The 22,567-nt window shown below is 34.1% G+C and overlaps 1 protein-coding gene across 3 annotated transcripts in view; it reads left to right on the forward strand.

The window, feature by feature from the left end:
• Nucleotides 1-22,567, forward strand: part of LOC123672012 (ribosomal protein S6 kinase alpha-5-like) — a 111,295-nt gene that overhangs the window by 39,319 nt on the left and 49,409 nt on the right. For all 3 annotated transcript variants that reach the window (XM_045605954.1, XM_045605953.1, XM_045605955.1), the window contains exons 2-3: nucleotides 1,502-1,570; nucleotides 13,042-13,260. In XM_045605954.1, coding sequence (XP_045461910.1) covers nucleotides 1,502-1,570; nucleotides 13,042-13,260 — 288 coding nt within the window. The remainder of the gene's footprint in view (nucleotides 1-1,501; nucleotides 1,571-13,041; nucleotides 13,261-22,567) is intronic.

The raw sequence follows: 22,567 nt of genomic DNA on the forward strand, positions 1-22,567 counted from the left end.
GTATTTATTTAATATCATAAGATCCGGTATTGCTAGAATATTGAATACATATAATATTTTTTTACTGCTATTCATAATTGATTCGGAGTTATGAATTTCATTCTTCATATCGGTGCTCATAACGAAAGTTGGCAAAAATCACTCATTAGCTTTGTTTACAAAAATGTCAGAATCGAATAGATGCATGCAGACATATGGTCTAGTTTCAAACCGGTTTTGAACGTTGAGTAAACAAATCATTGTTCAGGGAATATTATCAAGAAATTTTGTTGATTAGTAAGTTGTTTTTCCTCCCGATAACAGCGTTCTTAACGACGAATTGTATCCTTTCAAAAGAAAGTATTTTCGATGTTTTTTTTATAGATCATCGGTTAATCGTTAATCATTCGAAGTATAGTAATCGATTAGTTCCAGAGGTATATTAAGAGTAAATTGGTAAATTTTGATGAAATTTCATTTGAAATTCGCATTTAAATTGAAAGGGTTGGTTCTAAAATAACGGTTTGAAATTTCGTGAAAAAATTACATGAATGAGATTACGAAAATGGCGCAAAAGCATCCAAGTTCTCGCCTGTGCTTTTCTTATTTTTTCAAATTAAATTCGGAAACAACATATCAGTTCCATATTTGTTATTCATATTCGAACCGCAGTTATTGTCATTCTCAAACTAATATTTCCATGAAATTCTCGATAGATCGTTAACCGAAGGTGATAAACGTTATCTGTTGGAACCCAAAAATCAACTAAGCGATAATTTCCATATCACTTATCAGTCGCATTGATAGAGCGAGTAATAATACAATGCTTATGAATAATTTTATTGCAGCTTGCAGATGTAACTGCATCGATTCTATTCAAAATTATTTTCAGGCCAATTCTGAAGTAAAAATTCTATGGACTGGTTTTGGAAAAACTCTAATCTTTAATGAATTTAATAATCTGAATGCTATTTTCATGTAAATGCTTCGAGGGCGTTAAAGTATGAATATCTCTATGCTTTGCGTAAATGCTCAGCGGATATATTCTGATAACATAAAGAATATTAGCTGATTGAAATTTCTCATCAATTTATTTTTTATATTCATGGAAATATGGTTGAATTATATATCAACTAATAAAACTTGCTGAAAAGTTCCTATAGAATCTCAAAATTTCCCATTTGTGGGTATTATGAATTAATTTTAGTCGTAAAAACGATGAGCAACAAAAATTGAAATATGATTATGGTTCATATTATCATTCATGTTTTGTAATAATGAAAAACTTTTTCAGGTATTTGGATATTGTATATTAATATGCAATATCCAAATACCTGTAAATGTTTTTCATTATTAAAATATGAGTTCCATTTCACGTAAAATAATGATCCTCATCGAAATAATGAGCAGTGCTTAAGCATGCCACATGCCACACTTCGACATATTCCTAAAGCGATATGATTCAAGTAATCTATTTCAACCTTTGTTCGATATTTATTAAATGTTTGTTTTTCTGTTTCAGTGAATCTCAGCGGTACTGAAAAGGTGAATATGTCCAACTTCGAGATGCTGAAAGTTTTGGGAACTGGTGGTAAGTACATTATGTTATCTATTATTTATTATTATCTTTTTCTTATTAGACTAGTTAAATTATGCTTGTGTTTGATAGCCTTAAACTTACCGAGCTGAAACAAAATTGAATGAGATGCTGGGAAGTATAAGTAAAGTAAAGGTTTATTCACTATGTTGTTCCTAAAGAAAACGTAAATAAAACGCACTCTCATTTAGAATATCGATCAAATTTCTATTATTTGTGTGACACCTTCTTTTTTTTCAAAGAAGTACTTACCAATCACTTCACCAGACCAAGTAGGAATGAGGATTTTCACTGCCCCATATAAGACAATTTTCCTTGTTTACATAGTAGGTGAAAAATGTGATTCGTCGCTTAAGAAAATTCGATAGGAAAAATCGTCATTCAAACGTTGTTGTCCAAGCACCCAATATGTTTTATGCATTCTACGGTCGGCTAACAGTTCTTGTGTCAACTGAACCGTATAACTATGAAGAAGCAAATCCGAATGTAAAATAAGCCATAGCGTGACGTAAGTCAGGCCCAAATTTTATGCGCGCCGAGGATTGGATAAATTTGGATCTTTTTCAACGCTTGATCCCTTCTTTTTTAATTTTTTCACTGCCTTAGCAATTTTACGTTCATATGGACGATTATGTTGTCGACCATATTCTGTCCGTAATGCACGAAACGTATTTACTACAGAATCATTATTTTTGTAGGTAGTTTTCAAACGTTAGCAGTACAGTGTGGTCTAATTTCGATGTTTTAGCACTACAACTTTTAAACCAGAGGAGATATATAAGCGAAAATTGCTCATCAACAGTTGAAACCATAGAAATATTGAGGCTCTTAGATGAAAATAGGGATTTTGAACAATTCCTATTATTTATATTGATGCAAACCATATGATGGTTCGTTTTTTTGAAATCAGGAAAAATTAAACTTCAAAAAAATGGCACATAAATTTAGTGTTTCCATATGAAAAACATAACTTTGGTTCATAGCTTCGTAATTATGAACCCTATCGAAAAGACGAGAACGCCACTGAATTCTACTTAGAAAAGTGCCTGTATAATGTTTTAATTTAAGAGCTCTATCATCAGTATTAAGGAAGATATAAATTTTTTCGATATCGCCATTTTTCCAATTTTCGCTTATAACTCGAAAACAAAAGAAGGTGGCCAAAAACGAAAACTACCCTTGTTAGTTTCTCAGGAAAAGAGACCGAGAATGGGATATCAGATTTTGTCTATCTCCTCTGGTTTAAATGTTGTAGTGCTAAAACATCGAAATTTGCCCACCCTGTACAAAAACGATCGATATTGTTAAAAAGCTAACCTTCAGCTAAACATATGATGCTTCGGATGACAGTTCTGTTTGACATATGTCAATGAAATAGGGCCATGAAATTCGGACCACGACATAATAAACCAAGTTTTAACAAATGTACAAATGCCCTTGACTCTTCAATAAACTGACGAATGAAAATTGCAGGAAGTGTTTAATTTGTTCCTTTCTATAGAAAATGTTGATACTACCAAACCAAAAATATTTGACAAAAAGTATTGCTTAGATCCGCTAGTCTATGGGTAAATTTCAGAACATATCAAAAATCTTGAATAAATACAGCAGCAGTCAGCACTGAAAGCTTCAGTTACAACGAGTACGATATGTAGCTCTACTAGAATGAAAAACTTGGTGCGAGTTAAGCATCTTGGATATATATTACCAACTGTTTGGACCGAAACGTTCTATAAACATAAAAACCAGATGAATCCGACTCATATCGCCTGATTCCCAGTGCACTTATGCAGCGTTTGCACGAGAACAATCAATCACCTTCGAGACAAACGGCCGTGTTACTGAAAGGATTCATCACTTGAAGACTGCCATTGTTTCTACGAGTAGTTAGGGTTATTCCACCCACTGACGGTGTCGCCCGATGAATCGACAATCATTAAATTATGTTCGGGAACCTACTGAAGAGTGAATTGCCTATATGAGGACTTGAGCTTGAGGCGTTATGACCATAATTGGCCTAATGATTTCTTCTCCAGAAATGCGATCTTTCATCAACATTTTAAAGATGCGTCATATACAGGGTAATTAGAAAGTAAATGTAGACCTTGTGGCAGCGTATTTTCTCACGCGAAACAAGGCAAATTTTTAGCTTTTATTTATAGGTGGTAGAGCCCTTTGAAAGGTGAATGAATTTACTAGTCACACATTGTCAAATCATCCAAATGTAAATTGCAAATTGCCATACATTGTCAATATTGCTCAATTAATATCATCGATAAGCAAGCAAAAAATTTAAAAAAATTGAAACTATGAGCAGTGGAGACTAAAGGTCTCAACTTAGACAAAGGCGGTCAGTAGTAGTAAAGATCAATTACTACTTCAATAGATCCCCAATAAGTTCTTCAGTTTCAGTTATAAAAGCTGATTTTTAGAGCTATAGAACTTTAAATTGGAACGATGGATTATTCGATTGACATGAATTTTATTTATCCGCGAGATAATCTTGTGGCATTACATTTCAAATATGATTTCTGGCATAATATGACCACCACGGCTGGCTCGGATGTAGTCCAATCTGGACGTCCAATTTTCGATGACTTTTTCCAACATTTGTGGCTGTATATCGGCAATATCAAGGCGAATGTTGTCTTCCAAATGGTCAAGGGTTTGTGGCTTATGCGCATAGACCAATGACTTTACATAGCCCCACAGAAAGTAGACTAGCGGTGTTAAATCACTAGATCTTGGAGGCCAAATCACAGGTCCAAAACGTAAAATTAGGCGGTCACCAAACGTGTCTTTCAATAAATCGATTGTGGCACGAGCTGTGTGACATGTTGCGCCGTCTTGTTGGAACCACAGCTCCTGGACATCATGGTTGTTCAATTCAGGAATGAAAAAGTTAGTAATTTATGGCTCAATACCGATCACCATTGACTGTAACGTTCTGGCCATCATCGTTTTTGAAGAAGTACGGACCAATGATTCCACCAGCCCATAAAGCGCACCAAACAGTCAGTTTTCTCTGGATGTAACGGTGTTTCGACATACACATGAGGATTAGCTTCACTCCAAATGCGGCAGTTTTGTTTGTTGACGTAGCCATTCAACCAGAATTGCGCTTCATCGCTAAACAAAATAAAATGGACGTAGTGCGCGATACGTATTCCGCACAGAATCATTATTTTCGAAATAAAATTGCACTATTTGCAAGCATTGTTCAGGCGTGAGTCTATTCATGATGAATTGCCAAACCAAATTGAGAATAAATCACTTGACAGCTGTTAAATCGGTCGCCATCTTGAACAGCAATGCCAACTTAAAGTTATATACCTCGAAAAAAAAACACTCGTTATTAACCTAGTAGATTTTAGTTTTGCACAAATGCGAAGGTCTTGAAATTTGCCGTTAACTTTGAGATAGCATTAAGTACTCTCAACTTAACGGTTGTGGGCTTCATCAGAGGCCTTCTCAGTTCATTGTTTTTTTCATTTCCATGTGGAAAAAGTACGAACGAAAAAATAATAACAAACATCATATAAGTGAGGAAAAAGTGTTAGATACATTCGCGAATTTATCAACATTAGATTTATCGTATTTAATGATAACCACAGAAGTTTGCACAAGATTAATCACAGATATAATAAGTCATGCTGCCAAACAGTATCTCCAACTCAACGTGGATTATTATTGATACTGTTGATTAAAAAGGGTTTGAAATTCATGTTGCGTTTTTATTCATAATCAAAAACCTTTCGATTATGTGACGAAATGTAAATACAGTTTTTATAGTAATAATTCGAATCATCAATGATCAATGACATCCGATGATCCGGTGAAATGTTCATTTGTAGCTATATTCATCATAGATAGACGAGAAACTATTAGGCGCTGGCTGTAGACAATGTACTTCATTTCTTCATTTTGCAAGGTGAAATAAGTGTTACAAACCAAAAAGTAAATTAATGATTATTATTTCCACATAATAGAGGGCCTTGGTCATTTCCAGGCTCGACTCAGCGTAACTCTCAAACATCAAGGTGAAGGATTGGCAAAAACTTAATGCTATTATAGAAAAACCTTGTGATAGTAATTTCATGCCCACGAAATAACGCTGCTAATCCTGTAATCATTACTAGAGCTTTTTTCAGTTGAATTCTTCGATTTATGCAATTCTCAATTTTTTTAGATCATGGATAAATAGGGGAATTATAATTTAAAACATACATAGTTTATATTATTTGTAGCAAAAAAAAAATAAAAAGTTCTCAGTCGAAGTTTTCGAGCCACATGGCGATTGTCTAATACACTAGACATAGAAGATAGACAAAACTACATCCGTTTCAAAAAATGTTGAGCGCCCTAGTTGAACAGATACAGGATATGTCAAATACCGGTACAGATTCGTCTCGTACGGATGGCTTCCGTATCATAATACGGAAATGAAGATACATGAGATAATTCTTCCTATATTATTAAGCTTAAAGAAACGACTGAATTATTTTGTGAATTCATACTTGGTGAGAGAAAATTGGATATTGGCGTCAAATGAGAAGTTGTCATAACTTTTTCATTATTTTGGAGATATTAACATGAAACAAAAAGATCCTACAGGTACTTTTCCTAGTAGAATCTATTGGTGTAACAACATATTTTCTATTGCTATCTGTTTTGAAGTTACAATAAAATCTTATTTATGTATTTAGTTTTCAATGTAAACCATAATTTCTATAACAAATAAAATCTCTTAAATTTTCTCCTTTCAAAAATATATAACATGATGTATAAAGGACCCCGCACGTTTTATATGGGAAATGGCTTTTCGTGAATTTGGCTGAATTTTTGATAAGTTGTAGTTCTTGATGAATTGATCAGAAATGTCCATAGCCACAAAGCTCCAAAAATGGACAGTTTTCGAGATATGGAGCTTTGAAAATGGATTTTTTGCAATTTTCGGGGTTTTTGCTCATCAATCGGGGAGATCTCATTTCTGGTTGGGATGGAATTTGGATGTTCGGCGGCCAGAACCCGACTGAGAAATGATCTTCCTTGGTTATATTAGGCACCGCCATCGATAATTTCTTATACACTGCTCCACATTGGCTATGAAATGAGATACAAAATCCAAGATCTTCCATACATCTTTCCATGCCACAAGATGACTCCAGAATAATTCACATGACCGAGAAACGTTATATTGGGAGATTTTTTTAAGAGAGACCATAATAACTGAATCCTCATATATCTGATGTCCAATAATATCGAATATGTTAGCCAAAATGTTCATAGCCAGGCATCGCGAGCTGTAATGGGGGAAAATCATAATTATATATCCTCAGGGATAACAATTGTGATCACTATTGGTGTCATATCAAAACTGCAGACATTTTCACGGATTCGTTTGTCTGTGAGATGCTATCATCAATTTCGATTCATTCTGAGGGAAATGTCTTGGCACCCCATTGACAGATTATCGAGATTTGTGAGAAACAAATCACATATCATATGTAAATGACATCAACAGTGATCACAATTGTTATCCCTGAGGATATATGATTATGATTTTCCCATTTTCCCCCATTACAGCTCGCGATGCCTGGCTATGAACATTTTGGCTAACATATTCCATATTATTGGACATCAGATATATGAGGATTCAGTTATTATGGTCTCTCTTAAAAAAATCTCCCAATATGTCGTTTCTCGGTCATGTGAATTATTCTGGAGTCATCTTGTGGCATGAAAAGATGTATGAAAGATCTTGGATTTTGTATCTCATTTCATAGCCAATGTGGAGCAGTGTATAGAAAATTATCGATGGCGGTGCCTAATATAATCAAGGAAGATCATTTCTCAGTTGGGTTCTGGCCGCCGAACATCCAAATTCCATCCCAACCAGAAATGAGAGCTCCCCGATTGAAGAGCAAAAACCCCGAAAATTGCAAAAAATCCATTTTCAAAGCTCCATATCTCGATAACTGTCCATTTTTGAGCTTTGTGGCTATGTACACTTCTGATCAGTTTATCAAGAACTACAACATATCAAAAATTCAGCCAAATTCACGGAAAGTCATTTCCCATATAAAACGTACGGTGTCCTTTCTCATCAAACTATAAAAATCATCAAAAGTTTCAGTTTCAGACGACAAACTGGGCTGAATTGCCGCCCCTCAAATAAAGGCCTCTGAAACGGTCGCTTCACTGTTTCACCCCTAACACTGGTCCTACTGGTAACCTCGACAGTCGAAATTCATTAAAAAGAATAAAAAACAATTTTCAAAATGATTCGTTCAAATCAAACTATTTCCTGATTACAATGCCATCTAAGAAATCTGATATCATACCTAAGGGTGTAAATCCTGCAATGTACAGCATTTCGAGCAAGTCTTTGCCATTGTGGATTCGCTCTCGAGAACCTCTTCCCAGAATCCGGCAATCGATAAGGCTAGACGGATTTGAGTTCACAATTTTTTTTTTCCAAGAAATTCATCGACCTTGCCGGTCATTGTGCGTTTGTTGCGTTCCATGTCCCTTCGGGCAGATCGATCAAAGACCCGCAATCTGCTCGCGTTGATACCCACAATAACATTTTCTCCTAGACCCAGCGCTTTTGGGAGTTCATTCACTTCGGCCCCCCGATAAATGTTGATCAAGAGATGTCGATACTGGCTACAGCCAAATAACAACGGATGGAGATGTTCTAACCAATTATGGATGTTAAGTTAGTTGAGGTAACTTATGTTTTTGGAAGCTTGTTCTAGAAAGCAAGGCGCTATTAATTTGGTTAAACGTCTAATTTGCGGATTTCGAGACGCTAATGGTTTCAAACGATTAGGTTATAGCAGGTTTTATGGTGATTTGTTCTACCAATCAACTCGTTTATTTTAGTTCAAATTTGTTGATTATGATGATCTTCCGAGGACTCTATATCACTGGCCGGTTTCTGTATACTAAAATTCCAATTTAATAATTAATTCCACTAAATTCACCAAAAATTCCGTTCAACTCTCCCTAATTCCATTAAGTACTTGCCTTACAAGTTAAATTCATCATAATTCCCTTCAATTCTTTACAATTTCGCTCAATTCATCGCAGTAGAGTTTGAGAGGGATTACCACAACGTGGTTTTTCGCGTATCAATCAAACTTTGGTAACTACTCTTTTCCCCTCTGATGCTCCTGCGATGACCAAACTTTGTACGGTGTACGAAGTTGTACATTCACTTCATCTTCTTCCTTTTTTCAAAGCAAATAAATGAAGGACAGCATTGTACGACGACTTTCACGAAATTATAATTTTACCTCTTTTGAAATAATTTTTGGTAGGTTTTTCTTCGCGAATATTTTTTGTTGCAAAAAACGAAAAGTTACCTAAATTTTTTCATTCTCGAATTCAAAAGATTTACTTTCTAACATGTAGATAGAAATCGCTGATTTGTAAGAAGAAATATGTATCTCTATAAAATAGAACATTGATTTTAGTAGGTTCTTGTTAATATGTGTACTATAACACCTGTAGCCGAAAACTCCAAAAAAATGGTAATAATGAAAATTTCATTTTGAATGTAGTACTGAAGTGATTTTTTTTAAATAACTGAAAGATTTTTCAATATTATTCATGTCCCATCTTATTATTTGAAATGAATCTATTCCTCCAGTGCGGATAGGAATATGAAAAAAATTGAAGATCTTGCTTCGAAAATTTCACCTTATAGGAATTGTCATTTTTCTCAAGAAATCTTCCAATATACCACCCATCATCATAAGCGTTTTTCAATTTTTGTTCATTTGTTTGAAACTTGTTTTTTTGCGTTGTAAGTTTCCTTTGTAATTATTGTTCCGTTTTCTTCGGAAAATTGACTGAAGATTGTAGTACTCATTATTTTTTTCTTAACGTCGAAAATATGATAACTTTAGAAAGTAAAGATATGAAGAATTCGAATTTCAAGTGTAGATTCAAATGTATGAGAAATATTACAAAGTGCACATATACTTAATTGGAAAATGGGTTAATTGACTTTAACGAATTCATCTCCAATTATAAAAATAATACCTAAGTGAGTTTTGCTTATTTATGCACCAACATCACTCATCTGGAAAAGTGATGCACAGAAACGCTAAAGAAATTTAAAAAAAAAACGAAAGACGTGAATCGTAACTCGAATATAACATGATCAAATGAGTTGAATAAATTGTACCGTCAGGCGTCAATATCACTGGTTGAAGACTCAAGAGCCGTTTGATGAAGGCCACTGTTCTCGAGTTCATTAACTTTTATCACACAAGAATTGTTCAATTTGCGATATATTTCCCCTCGTGGGGATCTTGGTGAATTAGACCAGCAATTTGTCACCACTCTTGTAAATTTCATCCAAAATCAACAACAAAATCTAAATGATGCTCTAAATTGATCTTGATCTAACTGCGAACACTGTAAAAAAAGGTGTGTGTTCAAAGATAACCGTGTACAGTTACACAGGTAGATAGAAAAAATGAGGGAAGCACTATCAGGAGCTTTTGAGCGCTCATGCATTCATTTGCCCTCAACTGTATATTTTGTGCTTTCAAAAGTAAACACTTTCATTCAGAATATCGATTAAATTTTTATTTCAATACAATGCTTGGACAATATAATGCTGTGACAACTGAATCTTATTCTTATAAGGTTCATATCATAAGCTATAGCGTGTCGTAAGATAGGCCCAAATGTTGTGGGCGCCGAGGATTGCATAAGTTTGTATCTTTTTCAATACTTAGAGCAGCAATGTTCGTTCCAAATAGCTAACCTTCAACTAAACATACGACGATTCGGATGACAGTTCTGGTTGACATATAACGTGTGTTTTTTTCGAGGTATATATCTTTAAGTTGGCATTACTGTTCAAAATGGCGACCGATTCAACAGCCGTCAAGTGATTTATTCTCAGTTTGGTTTGGCAATTCATCATGAATAGACTCACGCCTGAACAACGCTTGCAAATAGTGCAATTTTATTTCGAAAATAATGTTCTGTGCGGAATACGTATCGCGCACTACGTCCATTTTATTTTGTTTAGCGATGAAGTGCACTTCTGGTTGAACGGCTACGTCAGCAAACAAAACTGCCGCATTTGGAGTGAAGCTAATCCTCAAGTGTATGTCGAAACACCGTTACATCCAGAAAAACTGACTGTTTGGTGCGCTTTATGGGCTGGCGGAATCATTGGTCCGTACTTCTTCAAAAACTATGATGGCCAGAACGTTACAATCAATGGTGATCGGTATAGAGCCATGATTACTAACTTACTCGTTGTTTTATTGCAATTTAAAGTTCTATAGCTCTAAAAAAAACACCCTTTATTATAAAAGAAAGTAAAGACTTGGTACTAACAGAAAAGGGTATGGTATAATTTTAGTGTAACATTAACAGAACAAGACGATTAGAATACCTACTGACAAGTGTATTTACTCTTGTTTCTAAACATACTTTTTTGTTATTAATGAATCATATCAATATGAATGAAACTTTCGAAGCCATTTAATTTATTATGTAATTGAAATCGGACATATTATTTACCTCATAATGTTGTTTCGTTAAAATTACATGGCCTTTTATTTGGAAAAGTTTAGTGAGTAAATCGCTCTGTGTAATCTTGTTTCTAATGACAAAATCATTCGGGTGTGAAGATTGAACTTGGTAAAAAACATATTTCCATCCAAATGTATTGATATGGATAACTTATAGCATGAATAGAATGTGAATTACTGTATCAGAGCTAAATATTTGACAAACGTGATATTTTCGAATGTACGGTAAAACGTCTTGTTTTCTTTTCGAATCTCATACAAGCATGAAATAGATACACACGTACCTTTATTGACAATTAACTAAAGTTCTTCCTAAGGTTTGAACTATAGGAATGTCGATGACCTCCGGACTGGTAGCTCTAAAATAATTGGAAATTCAAAAGCGATAACAAAAAAGTCTTGTTAACGGACACCGACTTGTATCTACCTATCATTGTCCGTTCCGTACGGTGGAATTTATATTATTATGGAATTTTTTTTCATTCATTATTTCCTAGTAATTGTTTTGCCGCGAATTCCTAGCTAATATTTTTAGAGAGTTACCTATTTCTAAAAAGTCAAGCTACGATTGATATTTTTAATAAACTTTTTTACGCGAGTTGAAATATTCTATGAAATATGAAGAAAACCATAGCATTAAATTTACATTGTTTTAGTTTTGGAGGATATCTATTCGATATAACGAAAAGTAAAAAAAAATTTTTTTCAAAGTACGACTCGAAGACAAGAGCTTTTGAGCGATGGTTCATTCATAATGGGGTATTCATGGTCCGGATTTCACAGCCGTTTTTCAATTACATATGTCATATATATAAAGGGTGTTTTTTTTCAGAGCTATAGAACTTTAAATTGCAATAAAACAACGATGGATTATTCGATTTACATGATTTTTATTTATCCGCAAGATAATCTTGTGGCATTACATTTTAAATATGATTTCTGGTATATGACCGCCACGGCTGGCTCGGATGTAGTCCAATCTGGACGTCCAATTTTCGATGACTTTTTCCAACATTTGTGGCCGTATATCGGCAATAACACGGCGAATGTTGTCTTCCAAATGGTCAAGGGTTTGTTGCTTATCCGCATAGACCAATGACTTTACAAAGCCCCACAGAAAGTAGTCTAGTGGTGTTAAATCAGAAGATCTTGGAGGCCAATTCACAGATCCAAAACGTGAAATTAGGCAGTCACCAAACGTGTCTTTCAATAAATTGATTGTGGCACGAGCTGTGTGACATGTTGCGCCGTCTTGTTGGGACCACAGCTCCTGGACATCATGGTTGTTCAATTCAGGAATGAAAAAATTAGTAATCATGGCTCTATACCGATCACCATTGATTGTAACGTTCTGGCCATCATAGTTCTTGAAGAAGTACGGACCAATGATTCCACCAGCCCATTGACCTGAGGTGTTTTGGTCTAAAAAAAGAAAATTTTGAACATATTTTGAGAAATGACTCTGGGTTCGAACTTTCATGTGTCATAAATAGTTTTATTAATATCACATGAAAGTTTTAATTAATAATTTATCTCTAATTCACCACCCAAATTCAGATACTTCCCAGTTATCTCAGTAGATATGGAGCTTATAAAAATGTTCTTAGTGATTGAAGGCTCAACATTACCCCGAAACAATACCTCCGATTGTTTCCAGTATCAAAACGCTAAATATCTCTTGATCTTTTTAATCTGATATTTTTATCCATTTCTAAATTTGTAATTTGTTTTCTATCTGGATATATTTGAAAAATTATTTTATATTAGTACAAATTCAAAAATAATTTTACTGCTTTTTTTAAATGTGCTGTTTTCCACTTTCAAAACATCACAATTTTAAGAACAAATATTCAATAAAAATTTGGAGATATTATTAATAAATTTTCTCATTTTATCCAGCTTACGGTAAGGTGTTTCTTGTGCGTAAGAAAGGAGGCGCAGACCACGGACGCCTTTACGCTATGAAGGTGTTGAAAAAAGCAGCAATCGTCCAAAAGAGGAAAACAGCTGAACACACCATGACCGAGCGTCAGGTTTTGGAAGCCGTCCGTGACAACCCTTTCTTAGTTACCCTCCATTATGCCTTCCAGACTGATGCCAAACTGCATCTTATCATAGGTAAGTCAATAATTTCTTTATGAGAATAGAGTACCTGCATACAGTAAAATATAGTGGTTTTTTTCAAATTATTCTAATGTAAGTAGTACTAACATTAGAAATGTTTAGAATTGTCGTTTGTGTCTATATTAAACAATAGGTAAATTCAGAAGATCTTTCAAATTGGAATATATTAGATGCAATAAAAAAAATCCTTTATTTTCCCAAAAGACGGCTTCTATTATCTGTATGTCGTGTTGTATCCGATAAGGTTTCCCTAAATGGCCGTAGAAAGACAAGATTTTGTACTACAAAAACTTTTTTGACAGTTTTGTGATTAGTTTACACAGTTTAGTTTGAGCGCGGGTCAAAGATGAACACTAGAAAAGAGAAAATATATTTTACAGTTGTTATTTTATAACAGCGAAAATGCAAACCAGGCTGCTGAAAATAATGTTTATGGTCCTGATACTGAAAAAGCCAATTACGCGCAATTTTGGTTATGTCGATTCCGTTCCAGTAATTTCGATGTCAAAGATGCACTACGCACTGAAAGGACAATTGTCAAAAATGGCTATAAAATCAAGGACATAGTCGAGTTAGACCATCATATGAGCCAAAAGCTAAAGATAGCACAAAAAACTGTTTGAGACCATTTGCATAAAGCTAGTCTCAAGAAGTTGCTCGATGTTGGGTACCACACGAGCTAACGAAAAAAACCTCATGGTTTTTCATACAAGATGTTTCAGAACGAATTAATGATACTTTGGATAGTTTGAATCAGTTCTGCATATTATTGGCCTTGGAATATTTATGAAAATCTATTAAAACGTTCAATATCGGTTGAAAGTTCTGAATGAAATGCACATTAAAATGAACGTTCCTGGAACTGGGTGTAAGTATAGGGTTACCCAACAAGACGTTTTGTTTTGATATTGAAAAAAAAAACTGGTATATTCTTCCAATTCTTTTTTTTCCAATTTTAACTTGTCAAATTGAAAAACCTATACAATTTCAACTCTGATTCGAAATATCCTGATTGTCCTATTTCAATATATCTGACATTTTTGTGAAAGTATTTCCTTAGAATTTCTTAGTTTTGATAGCGATTCGAAGAAATTCATCATAAAAATATGTAGACTTTTTGAAAATATTCTGTTTGTTTCTTATGAATTCTCAGATGAAAATTGCCCAAGAACTATCATTCATATTTGAATAATTTCTCACAAGTGTTACGTTCTTGTTCAGACATAGATATGATTACTAGTTACTTCAATCTTAAGCCTGGCAAAAAGAGTCAATATATTATTATCGTTTATTAGCTAACCAGTTTTTCAAAATAAATTCAACAATGGTATATGTTGTATTTCGGAAGCAAATTTCACTATATATACTTCATATAAAAATGATAAAATCGAAATATTCATTCCACTTGCGTATATAATTTTTGCCTTACATTATCTGAAATGTCCTCGTAGCCTTGTCATCATTGTTTTATTCTACAAAAACAACTACAAGGCCAGCGCGTCAAAAAAAAAGATTAATTTTCTCAATTAATATAATGCTTAATCTTGCTAACTCGGTTTCATAATTAATCTAAAGAGTTTGTTGAATTTAATATGAATTGGACGCGATAGATGGAAAAGCAGCAAAAACTCCTAGCATGTCGAGCGAAAGTTTTCCTTAGAGTCTCATGTACGTACCTTCGTGTTTCTATTCAATAATTGCTTCTCGTTTCCAACAAATATAGAAATAGGTACCTATCTTAAATCCCCATCTTATAAGAGTTGATTCGATTTGCCCAATAGTCCAGAATATAAAATGATAATTTGTTAATTTTTTTCCCTTTACCTGTGCACTTCAAATGACAATGAAATAAAATTATGTGGGTTTACCTACACGCAACTCAGTTGTACCTGCTTTATGCACCTCCATACCACCAAAGCGGAATGTGGGTAAATAAATTTGGAATAAATAAAATTGCATTGTTCAAGGATGTTAGTATTTTTCAACTCTAGATGACAATTACGGTACAGAGAATAGAATTCGTCAATTCCGAGAATAGAGTTCGTCTATTCAGAGAATAGAGTTCGTCTATTCAGAGAATAGAGTTCGTCTGTTCAGAGAATAGAGTTCGTCTATTCAGAGAATAAAGTTCGTCTATTCCTCCCTATTTCGGTAATAAGTTAGTTTTCAGGCGTGTTATTCAGTTAGGGTAATGTTGCCTAGATTCGGTTCAGCGTTCACTTGACGTTTTTGTGATGTGTCAATATTTTATCAGAGGAGGAGGAAAAAAAATATTGTGCGGTGTTGCCAGAACGATCGAACGATCAGTAGAAGTTAGGAATATTACAATAATTCCAACTTTCGTCGAGTGAAAGTTCATTTTGTCATTTCGTAAATTTTCACAAAATTAGAGTTTTGCCTCGTTTTTAATGATTTTTGTAGAAGTTTCTCACGAATATTTTTAAAATACATCATCAAATCTTTTGCGAAGAACGAAATTATTATTTTTGTCTTCATCCGTAAATTGAAAATATTGAAATACTATATAGAATGTAGATTATTGTTTGAAGAAATTAAGTGAAAATCGGTGATTTTTGTGAGTAGAAATATTCCTATATTCGTTTTGAACTGAACATTCATTCATTCATGGTGGTGTTCCCTCTCAACCTCAATGTAAAATTTGCACTGCCCCTTCAGAGGAAATGCTTTATTCGGAATTCGGTTGATCATGCTTAGAACCTGTTAACGAAGGAAGAATCCAAGAATATTTCCCTAATAAACAGTATAACAACAACCTCAATTGATGATTACCTTAATCGTTAGTTGATTTATTTCCGATAAGAGTAGATATTTGATATTCAATTCTTAACTGTTTGCCCAATCTAAAAACGATATTGGAAAGTTACTGAAGATTTCCGAATTACCATAATTTGGTAATGTCCAAAGTGCACGAGAACTTGTTGCATTCGGCTTCCAATTCCAGAGAGCCGGGGGCCCACGCATTCTAGTCTGGTGAATCACCGAAGGAATGGGCACACACGCGCTCTTCTTCCTGTGAAATAATTGTTGCGACAGACTTCGACAGAGCTCGTCGAATGCAATATTTTGGTGGCCCATAGTGCGACGGTCCTTTTTAAAACACTGTATGCAACATGACACCATTCGTCGCTCGTGTTTATAAATGACAACAGATATTTTTTTGTTTTGGTAGAGGGAAAACAAGTTGTTTTCATGTATGTAGATCGGGTAAACCGAAAGCTACTCCTCAGTACCGAATATATAAATGAATATGTTTGTAGTTGAGGGACTGAAATCCGTACACTTAATTGCCCCTTCGAAAAAAAATTTCCTCGTTTCCTCATAAATTTCACTGAATTCCTCTCATTTCCCATAATTGCCCTCTCATTTCCCCACATTGCCCCTTCATTTCCCATAATTGCCCTCTAATTTCCCCACATTGCCTCTCATTGCCCCTTCATTTCAACTCTTTGGCCAAGGCGATTAGTCTCTTTTTTTCAAGGATGAACCATCAATAGTGGGTTTTTAACGTTTGTGAATTAATTACAAGGAAATTACATCATGGCATACAGTCAATTTTTCAATTCCGGAATACCTATTAATTTCTTTTAATTTTCTCCCATTTCCCCACATTGCCTGTCATTTCCCCTCATTTCCTCTCATTGCCCCTCATCGCCCTTCATTTCCTCCTCACTTCCTTGTAAGTGTACACTAAATTTCCCCAAAAGAAGACCCCTCGGTTGAGGGTTTCCCATTAATAAGTTTCATTTTGATATAAACAAGTAAAAATAAAAGTATATTGTATATAGGCGTCCAACTTTGCTTCCGCCGTTTTTTCGAGGCTTTAAATGTAAAAAACTCGTTATACATTTATGATTCAAAATATTGTCCATCTCTGGCCACTACTTTCGCCCATCTTTCGGGCAGCGTACGAATCCCGCGTTGAAAAAACTGTGTATCTTTTAAATGATCCACGAATCTATCCAATTCTTATAAGATCGGAAGTGCAGGTCAGCCAACCGTGTGCCATTGATCGAAACAAGTTATAGTCTGAGGGAGCAAGGTCTGGAGCATACAGCGGGTGGAGTAGGACTTCCCATTTCAACGTTTCCAATTATGTCTTGACCACTTTCGCAACATGGGGTCGAGATTGTCATGCTGTAAAATCATTTTATCATGTCTCCTGTTGTATTGTGACTATTTGTCCTGTAATGCTCGGCTCAAAATCATTAATTGAGTTCGATAACGATCGCCTGTAATTGCTTCAGTCGGTTTTAACACCTCATAAACACTACGCCGAGCTGGTCCAACCAAATACTGAGCATGATCATCATGATGAATATTCGGTTTGGTTGTCGACGTGGAAGCATGGCCGGGATATCCCCATGATTTTCTGTACTTGGTATTATCGTAATGAACCCATTTTTCGACTCCAGTCACAATGCGATGCAGAAATCCCTTCCGTCTTTGCCTTTCAAGCAGCTGTTCACAAGCAAACAAATGCCGTTCAACATCTCTCGGCTTCAACTCGTACGGCACCCAATTTCCTTGTTTCTGATTAATTCCCATGGATTTCAGGCATTTTGAAATGGCCTGTTGCGTCACTTCCAATGATCCTGCCAATTCTTGTTGCGTTTGACACGAGTCTTGATCAAGTAATGCCACCATTTCTGCATCTTCTATAGCTTTGAGTGTTTCATCATCGATATTACAATCGATATTGAATTTCATGACAACTTTCATTGGGTATAATATTCAGCGATTCACTCTGAACAGTTTTTCTATTCAAGGAAATGAATTATATTTATACCTAAATTATTCGGTAACCATGCTTTTTCTGTGTTGAAATTTCGGTGTATTGTTATGATTCGAATTTCGACCCATCACTTATGATGAATTGGACGCTAGATGGCGAAATAGGTCGAGCGTGCTATGCTATCTCAGCGTGTGAACGTCGTCGTCATTCGAAGTTAATTTCGAGAACGACGAAGAGAGCCAGACATAAATATTAAAACAGCAGCAACGTATATATAATTCAACTTTCATTCAGTTGGTGTTGAAATATTCAATCTACAACGAATGGAAATGAGATGGTCTAAATGGGATCTGTTTACCCACCAACGAGTTGAATTTATTTTGGTTTATTTTCGAAATTAATAATAAAATATTAATGAAAGAAAAGAAATAAGACATTTGACTATACGTTCCACCATTTGAAATCAATTGAAAATAAAATACCGAATACTGTTGAGATTCAACTAGAGAAAATTCAAAAAGAATATTGAAAAAATATACCCAATATTACTGTGATCAAAAATCCGATCCGGTTGAAATTTTGCGTCCTTATAAAGAATAATGATTTTCAGCTTCGTGTAAAATTTCGTGCGAATATCCAAAAAATTAACAAAATCATAATAGATACGACCAATTTCGTCTGGATTTATATTAAATAACGATTGCAATCTTCGTGCAGAATTTTGTTCTATCAGAAGCAGAATATTGAAAAAGAAATCAGGAAAGCCTAAATGAACAAGAGCACTAAAGCTCTTGATTTTATGTTAGTGTTTTTCCCATTGTTTATAATTAAGTAAGCTTCATTCAGCATCCATTTTCTCATAGTATATGGTCTTTTATATTTAATCCTTCAGATTTTATATTCGTCATTTGACAATGACGATGAAATATAGCAAATCTTTTTTTCGTGTTTTCTTCAAAACTATTCCGCAATTCTGAGAAATTTCGTATCGGAAATGAAGATTTCGGAGATGTAGATGAAGAATGATAAAGGAAACAATTTTTAGACAAAAATGTTGCTACACATAAATAAGAAAACAGGTTTTATGATTTTATGACTTGTGTTCCTGAACAGAATTTTTCGAAAAATGGTAATCCGAAGGAACTTGCATGTTGAAAGCGGAATTTGAAAGTTATTGTCGAGAAGGGTGTCTGGATTGGCATTCCAGGAAGGATCTTGAAGAAGATGTTCACTTTTAGCTTCAGCTGCTGTCACCTCAGGTCTTAAATCACTCAACTCACCGTCCCCAGTGGTAACATCATTACATAGGGGTCTTACCCTAAGAGATATAGGTATTTCAGTCTCGAGTATTACCTGGATTCAAGGCTCTTCGCCGTAATGTTATTGATCTTTATTTTAACAGAACGAAACATTTTGGTTAAAATTCAAAATTCGTTTTATTATTTCAACTCGGATATACAATTATGTAAAATTGAAAAAAAAAAGGTTGAAGGCTTTCTACAACCCTAGTTCAGGTAGTTTCATCAATTTTCATTTTCAGTGTTCATTATGAAAACATTTAATTCAACACTTCATCACTTCAGAGCAAATAAAGCTAATTGGTGTATACAGGTACCTATAATGATATTCTAATAAAAGAATAAATAAAGAGCGGTCCGTTTAGCTATTTTAAGAAAAAAAACTTCATATGAACTTCTGGTATACAGGTTGACAAAGTTTCCAGAAAAATTTTCTATGAAATTTTGTATACGTTTTCACTGAATCAATGTAGATTTTCTGATGTACAAACTTTTTCATTATTTTTATTACTTTTTATTGTTTTGTATTGAATATTTCTGGAGAAAAAAATGGTACAACACTGCCTTTATATTCTCATTAATTCCTGGTCAAATTTGATCTCTTTATAATATCAAGATTATTTTACGTCAGAGACATTGCTAAAAGTGTCATTATCAAATTGTATTTTTGAAATTCTCATTAGTTTTTGAACCAAATTGAGCTCTGAAAAAAAAAAACGATTTCAATTTTTAAAAGAAAAAACTATGCGCAATGCAAAATAAAATCAAAAGATTAAATTTGTTCAGAAATGAATGAGATTTTCAAAATTAAAATTTAATTTGAGAAAAAGAAATGTCGTACCAGTTTTTCTCCAAAACTATTCAATGCAAAACCCAAACGGACGCCATTGGGAAAAAAATAAAATTATTGTTTTTACATCAGGAAGTATATATTTATGCAGTGAAAACGTGTACCAAATTTCTTAGAAATATCTCCAATAACTTCATTGCAGTTATAAAAAAGATTTTTTTTTGGGAACTTTACCACCCTCTATCTCAAAAGTTTACGGCATAAGTTCATATGAAGGTTTTTCTTAAAATAGCTCCAAGACTCACCCTTAAATGTTGGATTTCCTGTATAGCATACCTCCTATCCATCAGTCAAAAAACAAAATAAATGAGTACAGGGTGGGCAAATTTCGATGTTTTAGCACTACAATTTTAAACCAGAGGAGATAGACAAAATGTGATACCCCATTCTCGGTCTCTTTTTCTGAGAAACTGACAAGGGTAGTATTCATTTTTGGCCACCTTCTTTTGTTTTTGACCATTTTCTATCATTTATAATGATACGAATCATACGATGTTATATATTTTTGAAGTCAGGAAAAATTAAGCTTTCAAAAAATGCCACAGAAATCTAGAGTTCCCATTTAAAAAAAAACATAACTTTGGGTCATAGCTTCGTAATTAAAAACCCTTTTGAAAGTACGAGCACGCCACTGGATTCTACGTAAAAAAGTGCCTATTTAATGTTTTAATTTCAGAGCGCTGTCATCAGTATTAGCGGAGATACATATGTTTTTCGATATCGCCATTTTTCCAATTTTCGTTTAACTTGAAAACAAAAGAAGGTGGCCAAAAATGAATACAACCCTTGTTAGTTTCTCAGAAAAAGAGACCGAGAATGGGGTATCAGATTTTGTCTATCTCATCTGGTTTAAAAGTTGTAGTGCTAAAACATCGAAATTTGCCCACCCTGTACTATTATGCCGAAATATTCAAATTTTTACCTTTAATTTAACATTATTAATTAAATTTATTTAAACTTTGTTTTCGCATTGATATCATAAAAATTCATTTCAAGGGAAAAATTAACTTATTGAATCTATCGGAAAGTTTATACTACATTTTTATTCACTTTTACCTTACGCTCATGATTATCTGTTCATATTTCGTAAAGTGCCAATAAATTGTATGTTCTTTACTTCATTAACTCACTGGAGAAACGCTATAAAACTCGGAATATTCTCGTTTTATAAGCAAATACAACAACATCGAGCCCTCGTTCATAGACCTGTTAAAATTTGAGGATTCCTTGCAGTGAAACCTAAACAAGAGTTGTTGATCCCAAAATCGACGGCAAGCAGTCACGTTGCACCATCCCGAATGTCATCTTTGCGTCCGTTCAAGGCCGTTCGTGGAGTTCAAAATTATTTGGAGATTCGGCTCTCGGCGTAAACAGCTCGTTTTCTCGAATTTTCAATGTTTACGGTGCAACTCTGCTGATATTAGGATCCAAATGAGAATTGCATCAGTGTGATGTTGTAAAGCTTTTTTCTCGAGATATTTTTATATGTATAATTACGCTAAAATACACTTCGACAATATATTAACGCCCCACTAAAAATGAGGCCAAAGTCGAAACTACTCGTCCGATTGTTTTTGAATAACTGGTTATCCTCCTTTGAAGCATTGAGCCGAAAATATTAGTAAAACTCCGCTTCTTCAATAAACTCCTTGGAGACTAAAAATTTCATTTCCAACGAGCGCTCAAAAGCTCGTGAGTACCTTCCTCATTTTATAAAAGTCTACTTCAAGGTATTTCAATATGAATATCAAAAAATTGACATCATTGTGTCCTTTCCCGTCACAATATAATATATCTTGATGTTTTATTCGGTTTATTTTCTCTTGGAATAGAATTCCAATTCGAAAAATGACAAAATATTAATAATCCTCATTGTTTTTTTTTTGGATTTTCCATAGGTTGTTATAGTTCTGAAAATATTATCATCATGAAATTTTGCACGAAACTTGAAGTGATTAATCATAAACACTTAAAATCCCAACCAGATAGGATCTGTGATCAAGGAAATATTGGGAATTTCTCCGTTTAATAATTTATCATGTTCCTGATGATGTAACCAGCTAAAATTTTCGAACGGAGCTCATAATTCAACCCCAATTGATTAATTCTATCGATTTTCCGTGTTCAGGAAAATACTGCCAAATTTTTTTTCCATATTTTTCTCGAATTTCCTATCGTTCTGATTGCTCAATTTATGCTGAAAGCTCACAATTGCTTGAAGATCCGAATTTCTGTAAATTTATCAAACAATTTTCTTCAAAATTCATTTTACAATTTCGAAAATATCCTGAAAATGTCTAACATATTCTTTTTTAATATCTTTAACAACATTTGGCCTTCCAATGTATAATTTTCGGAATGTTGGCATCATGAGAATTTCCAAATTCGTTTTCAGTTCGA

Source organism: Harmonia axyridis, chromosome 2 (assembly GCF_914767665.1).
Source record: "Harmonia axyridis chromosome 2, icHarAxyr1.1, whole genome shotgun sequence".
Lineage (NCBI taxonomy): Eukaryota > Metazoa > Arthropoda > Insecta > Coleoptera > Coccinellidae > Harmonia > Harmonia axyridis.